Here is a 7,708-nt window from a genome sequence, read left to right as displayed (position 1 = left end):
ATGTGGGTCAAATTACTTGAAGGAAAACACAAACTAGCAGTTCAAGCAATACCAGTTAAAATCCTCCAAATTCTGGCAATATATAAGATTTCAGAGTTAAACAAACAATGCTTTCAGCATCTTGAAAACTCCGGACACAAAGCACTAATTCATCCAAAACTAGTTCAGTGCCATCCCGTCTCTGTCTGTGGTTAAGGCGTGAACAGACGCCTCTCACTCATTACAAATGTATTTCCTCTGACTCAGCAGATCAGGTCAAACTATGCTTACATGCATCTTATCCAGAAGGCGCTGCTAAAAGCTATCCCTGAACTATTAAAGTTATAAACAACCCAAAATGCAACACTCTTAAAGGAGCGGTTCAGCAAAGAATCAAAAGTACATATTTTTCCTCACACCAAAACAATCCCTGCTGATAAAGAGGTACAGGTGAGAGGAAAAATATGCTTTTGATGATTTTTTGGGTGAATTGTCTTATCAAAGTAACAGCTCAGTGTGTAGTGATTACTCTGTTACAAGTATTTGTTCTACTCAAAGACATCTGTTGTCCTTGAAAGTAATACAGGCCACTATTTCAAACAAAACTTTAACATTAGTGTTTGCCCTACCATAAAATTGGAGGGGGAACCCAGGCCTGCCTGACTGACGATGATTTATTGATGTCATTAATTTTTTTTTTTTTAAAATAATGAATACCTAAACAGATATTAAGAAACAAACTTGACATTTGAGGTTGACATAGGGTCATTTAATCAAGTATAATTCAAGTATTGTGTTTCTGAATGTTGTGTTATTATTTCTGTGTAAAAAGATGATCTTTTTTATGGTTGTTTCAAAGATTGCGCCTTTTATTCACTTCAGCCATAGAATGTGAAGCTGCAGCAAGACACACCCCAAATACCCAAACAACCCTGTGAGACTTGATGCGGGATGATGTCAGGAAATCCCTACCAATTTCGGTCCTAGTGTACATGGATTTGTATCTGCATTCGTCTTAAATTTGACGTGTCTAAATGTGTTAGCATTTATCACTGGATTTATGTGTTGCTCCTGTCAGTGTCTTTGTCATGTCTTACCATTTTCCTGTCATGTGCTCTGCATTTGCACACAAGTGTGTATTCTATGCCTTATGTCTGTGGATGCCCGAGTGTTCGGTGTGTGTGTTGAGTGTGCAGGCATACAGGGTTAGAGAGTGTGCGTGTAAGTGGACAGACCCCACCCTGCCGCGATCAAAAGAAGTAATTGCAGCTTGTTTCCTGTAATTAAAACTCTCTCTGAAAACTAGACCACTTCAGAAAGATAGAGACAGACAGACAGAGAAAGAGAGAGAGAGGGGAAGGGAAAGAGAGAGGCGGACAGAGAGTGAAAAGGAGAGAGACACGTGGTGCAGGACGAGTGACTTGAAACTGACTTCTGAGAACAAGGATAAGAAGGACGGAGGTTTGGATTTTACGCCTGTACGCGCACGTGTGTGACAAAGAGAAAGAGACCCACCTTCTGCAAACTGGAGGAGTTGAGCTGTGTCTTATCAATGATCTTTACAGCCACCTAGAAGTGAAACAACATTTATTATTAACACTTTTATTCACTGATTGCACTTGCTGCGGTGGGTTTGACACATTCCGCTAACCTGCACAATCACAGACAACGGAGCAAACACACATACACACTGCTGTCTTTTTGGACACATCACACACACAAAGAATGATACAATCACACAGAATTAAGTGATGAACACACAATCACAGCAAGTGACAGTTGCATAATAGGGCAGTGTACATAAAGAGACACAAACCAAGCTGAAGCACGGTTCATAACCATGCCATAATAAGGTTTATGGGTCATAATCTCATAAAAACAGGGAAGATGCAGAGAAAGTGATAAAAGCACAGGAAAAGACAGAGAAAGAAATAAGAAGAAAAGTTAAAATTGAGAGAAAGATGGGAAAGATTCAAAGTCATATAGAATAAGAGAATTGTTAAGAATTATGTCTTAACAAGGACACAGAAAAGGGAGGTCCACTTCTTTCTCCCATATCTGTCCTTCACTGTCAACTAACTCCTTTCTTCCACTCCTCTTTCTGGTTGTGCTTGTCTGTCTGACTCTTTCATGCCCTCTGACTCTCCCTTGTTTTCTTTGTGTGTGTGTGTGTGTGTGTGAGTGTGTGCCAGTGAGTCACATGGAGTGTTATCAGGGTGTCAGGCACAGAGCTGTCACACATTGACAGAGCCCGCCCACCCCTCTCTCTCCCGTTCTCTCTCACACACACACACACAGACCAAGAGTGTACTTGACTGGGCCTCAGACAGACCCCGGCATGGGCTCACTGCAGACACAGCTTTTCCCTTAAAGGGACAGACCACAGCGTTACATCACATCTGGAATTCACAGTGAGCCCGAGACATTTAGGCTTCTCCATTCAAGCTGACAATGGCGATCTAATCTTACGCAGCAGATGTACTGTCTCCAAAGCCATGGGAGCTCAGGATCAGACCACACCTGCTGTGTATCGCAGCGTGAACCTTCCTCTATCCTCAGCAACCAGGAAGGAAGATTAGTCTAAACATGTATAGTGTTTTTCTGCTTTTTACCATCTTGGCTAATTAAAGACATATGATGCTTCTTTTCTACTTAAAATAGTCTTCGGTGATAAAACAGACACTGGCTGAGAGACTTGGAGTCCATTTGTCGCTTATATTAGTTAACAGTGTAGTCAGATTTCCTCGCCTGCCAACAGTTTCTGAGGGATTTTTACTTTGTTTTAAGTTGAGCGGTCAAAGAAGTTTGGTGTTAGATTTACTTCTTTTCTAGACGAAGGCTTAAGGTATTTTCAGGGAGTCTACAACTATCGGACAGTTAAATCCAATGTTTTTTAAGACCTTTATCAAATCATTTTTAACCAAATTTTGAACAGATATTTGGACAAACCTTTTTGGAATTTGAATAAATTCCCTCAAGGTGTTACTGAGATATCACGTTCACGAGAATGAGTGATGGACAACCAAAAAAAATATTACCTCTGGCCACGGCTACCGCCAGTGCAGAGGCATAAAAACAGACATAAATTAAAGATGAATATACTAAATAAGAATGTATGGGGCAATAAAGACCTCAAAATTTTGAATTTAAGACAATTTAATTACTTTTAACGTCTTAAATTTCAAAAATTGAAGTGCAGACACCTGTTTATCTTGTCTTTCGGAACAGGCTCTCGCAGCATTTCTTGTGTTAGTTATTAACAAGCCAGGAAGTTGGTAAAAATAAAAGTCTAAAGTTCAGACAGTCGAGGCGACTCTGTGAGAGGAACCTGAGGATAGGTCAAAGCTTAAAATGAAATCTTGCACTTTTGTGTGTGTGTGTGTGCGTGCATACCTCTTTTCCAGTGAGGACATGCCGTGCCAGTTTGACCTTGGCGAAGTTGCCTTTGCCGATGGTTTTTAGCAACCGATAGTTACCAATGTGCGGCTGGTCATCTGATGCGGTCGTGGCGACGGAGTTCCGACATCGCGGCATGCTGGAGCGACCAGATGACTTGGACTCCTGAGAAGAGAAAAGGTTTTATGTCAGCATTAGGGGACTTGATGACATGCAGGCAGAACGTAATAAAAGCTAACATTAAAAATGTGCCACAGAAAAAGTGAAGTTGTACGTTCCAAAATTCTAGCACCTGTCCTGAACACTTAAAATTAGACTCATTGTCTTTATAAGCTCGAAATATCCAGTGAATACATGTCCCATAGATACAGAGCCTTTAATTTCATGTCAGTGTCACTGACTGCCCGTTTATCTCTTAGAGGAGCAGAGCCTCATTCAGCCACATCAACGACACAACTAACAACAAACATATTCATAATATGCTTCAAGAGAAAATGAGGTTGGGTAACTCAATACACACCTCATCAACATGGATGCAACTTAGACAACAATGCGTTTAAAGTCACAGACACGATCTCATTAAAATTCCAGCTTAAACAGCAAATGCTGTGAAAGTGAATCTTCAAAGCATTCAGGTTAGTCAGTACTATATTATGATGATGTGACTCATAACAAACAACACTTTGTGACATATTTATGTAGATTTAAAATTCACTTATACGCCAATACAAAACAAGTACAACAAAGCAACTCACTGTTGCTACAATTTTCAATGAAAACTATGATATTGAAATTTATGAAAAAGAGTTTTTAACTAATAAGCATCCAAGTCTACGGTATTCAGTCAGGGTATTACAGATTATGTCCAAATGCCTTTTTATTATGTATAAGATACAGTCAGCAGAGAATTGATCTGGATCTGCATTATAATGTGCTAGCAAGATTAGGATGGAAACTTGGAATAGACAGTTAATATAGACTGGGCTTTCCCAGGCCTACGGGGAGACTTTAAGAGCCAATTAAACTGCAAGGTACCTGGATTTTGTAAAAGAAACAAAAGGTAAAGAATCTTTGTCATTCAAAAAACTTTTATAAGAAAAATAAAGTTTTTTAAACAAATCTGAAGCTGATACTGAAAGCTGCACAGTAAAATTAATTTTCATAAACACCATTTTGGACAAAAAACAAACAGGTCTACTGCTTTCTCACAGAAAGCTGCAAATAGCTGAGGAGCAAAAGCACTGATTACAAATAAGTGATGTATAATATTAGCAAAGTTACTTTAGAATCATCATTTTTTTGCATGGTCAGACTGACTAAACTTGACTACCACTTATGGTGATGGCTGTATTTGTAACAATTACATGTATATCTTTCCTTTGCTATTCCATATTATCACTTAATATTTAGATATGAGCACACACTAAAAACAGTCTGATAACACTGGTTCTCTTGTGTCAAAAAACGCTGAGGTTAGTCTTGAATTTCAAATCAACACTGTTTTACAATATTCATCGTTTGGGCTTCGGATGAATCAAGATATAAAATAGTATAGTACCCCTGGTTCCCAGCTGTAATCTGAGGCCTCTTTTACACTGCCTGTTCAAGGCAGAAATACTGCACTGAAATGCAGCCCACCGCTGTGGGGACAGAGTTGTCTCGCCTTTGAGCCTGAAACGGAGGTAGTAACAGTAACGTATTGAGGTAAATTTAAAAGCAGCAGCTGGCAGGAATGACGTTTTGACAGCGTTTTATACGTGCAACCCACTGCTGGACATTTAAAAAGCGCTAGCAGCAGTTATTGGCTATCTCAAAGAAAAAGAAAAATGTCTGAATATTTGGATAACTATGACGTTTGGGAACTCTTCACCCTACGAGCATAAGAAAAGATGAGCCGCCATGTAAGAGGGGAAGTAAATGATTGTTTTGACCATGTTATGTCATAGTTATTGTTTTATAAGGGCTGACGAGGCGTATGTTGTACGTCACACTAGAGGCAGACTCTGTTGTGTTTAAATGTCTCTTTGCTTCCATGATGCTGGCGTGCTATCTAAAATCACACACTGGAACATCATGATGTCGCCCTTGTTTGGTTCTAAGTGAAAATCCAAAGGGGGCATAAAGAAGGGTCTTAGTCGCGGCCCTATAGTGCGGACTCTGTGTAAAAAGCTTGTGTGACTTTAATTTGAACCCAAAAGGCCAGTGGTGTGTTAAGTTATTTTAATAGTCTCTTTATATGGCAGTATGGAGTAAAATTGCTTCAGTTCATCTTACAGCAGACAGGAGGTCTTTCGAGTCATACACACACCCACAAAAAGAAAACAAAACCTTGCTGTGCTGGCAAGTTTTGCATGGTTGGCAACGGAGATTAAGTTTCAACTCCAGGAAAGGGTCGCAGCAATTGTGTGTGTGTTTCTGTGTGTGTGTGTGTGTGTGTGTGTGTGTGTGTGTGTGTGTGTGTGTGTGTGTGTGATCTGAGCGGACAGGTGACAGGGATCAGGGTCAGAGGAGAGGACGACTGGCTCCAGGGTGACGAGACGCAAACACACACGGGGCTGTGACACAAACACCAGCGCATGGACACAAGAACGCACACTAGTGCGGGCACACAGACATGCACACGGCGGCATAAATCACACACACCTCTCGGAGACTTGACACCAATGAGAGAGAGGGTCCGGTGAAATTCACACTGTTGGTGTGGAGTGAGGAGGTTTGCACAAATCATCTCTTTCTCTTGTTCTAGACGAGTCATTTTATTCACCTAATTATCTCTCTCTCTCGCTTGAGCAAATTAGAGGCCCTCTCTCTGTCCCAAATTACCCACAGACCACAGTTTTATCAACATCTTCCTCCCTCTGTTACCATATCTTGGGCCATGGGAAACAAGGATAACCAAGATTACTTCATTGTGCTTGTGTGTTTCTTGCTCCAGATGGTATGATCTAATGTCTGCGTCTCAACCGCCCCCCCTCACATCCTCATGCTGACAGTGCAGACCCGCACAGTGTAATAGGCCAGATTAAGCTTTAACACAAGCGGGGGAACTGGGATTAAAAACAAATGACAGTTGCATTAAACCCGGAGGACAGGGGAAGGTCCTCATGTGGCCCTCCGCGAGGGGGAGGAAAATGATTTTTATTTTTGGATCGAGTGGGAGAGGGGGAAAGAGGACAGACAATATGTCGTGTGGACACTATTCAAGATGAGACCCAATCTCACCGTACAAAGCTGATTTCTAGATCAGCCGGGCCGTCCTCACAGAGGTCTGTGTGATCTAATTCCCTCTGTCACTCGCTCAGCTTTGAATTGATCTTGCCAGAGTACTGCTGTCCAAAATAGCGCCTGGAGGTCAAATTTCACCCGCAACAAAACATTTGTGTTTCCTAAGGGCTTCTAGAAAGGAATAAGGCATCCTTTTTTGTTGGGAGAACACGTGCAAGTAAGTTTACAAATGAAAGAAGCAAAAATTTTAACATTAAAGTACCATTTATATACAGAGACACAACACATGGGAAAATAATTTAACTTTTGCATTTTTAAATTTGCATAATTTTATATAGGCCAGCCTCTAAAGATGATTAAATTGGTATTACTCCTGTTATCAGAGTACAATAGTAATGCTAGTAAACTGCTTTCACAAATGGGACAAGTGTACATACAAAATGACACCTTGTCATTTTTCCTCGGTGCATTTAAACGCACTTAATAATCATGTTACGGTTGTTTTTTGGGCAATAACCCGATTTCTTAAACCTAATGTAAACCAGAAAATAAGAAGCATCTATAATCACGACTTCCCCAGATAAATTTCTCCAAGAAAGTTGTAATTTCTTGACCATGTGTGCATCTAACCAGGTTTGTAATTGGCTTTTTAAATGCACATATGTGTATGACAAGGACCCGAGACAGCCAAAGTCTGAAAGGAAAGGGCAGAGCTCGTGGATAAAAGCAAAGGTCACTACATGTGGTGCTGCGTCCTCATTTTCAGGGCCCTTTAAGTTACAGCCTAATCAAAATTGAAGCTGACACAAAGTAGCCTCTAGAAGTCCAAATAAGTCTGTTCCCATTGCTGGACAAATGATTTGTAAAAACTTGGACACGATTGTTTTGAAAAGTTACCACAATGCACGTGAACGTGTTGTCTGATTTCCTGCATAACCTGATTTCTCAGAGTAAACTGGTTGTGTAGTGTGCTGACAGACAGGTGAAGTTGTCAATGGCAGTTCTGACTGTGACAACAATAACGTAAAGCCTTCACAGTCTTTAAAATGTAGTTAATTGCAAGACAGTACATGAGATGTAGATAGTGATTAGTGATATGCTTATGAGC

General features: G+C 40.5%; 1 protein-coding gene across 13 annotated transcripts in view; it reads right to left on the bottom strand.

The window, feature by feature from the left end:
• mark2b (MAP/microtubule affinity-regulating kinase 2b) overlaps positions 1 to 7,708 on the bottom strand; it is a 64,933-nt gene that overhangs the window by 37,890 nt on the left and 19,335 nt on the right. For all 13 annotated transcript variants that reach the window (XM_088073600.1, XM_042511956.2, XM_042511960.2 and 10 more), the window contains 2 exons: positions 3,373 to 3,540; positions 1,495 to 1,548 (listed from right to left, as the gene is read on the bottom strand). In XM_088073600.1, coding sequence (XP_087929726.1) covers positions 1,495 to 1,548; positions 3,373 to 3,540 — 222 coding nt within the window. The remainder of the gene's footprint in view (positions 1 to 1,494; positions 1,549 to 3,372; positions 3,541 to 7,708) is intronic.

The sequence above is a fragment of the Plectropomus leopardus genome, chromosome 23, assembly GCF_026936395.1.
Source record: "Plectropomus leopardus strain MGB_pleo_1.0 chromosome 23, ASM2693639v1, whole genome shotgun sequence".
In the NCBI taxonomy this organism is placed as follows: domain Eukaryota; kingdom Metazoa; phylum Chordata; class Actinopteri; order Perciformes; family Serranidae; genus Plectropomus; species Plectropomus leopardus.
The sequence above is the reverse complement of the archived record's forward strand: the minus strand, read 5'-3'. Positions and strand labels throughout refer to the sequence as shown.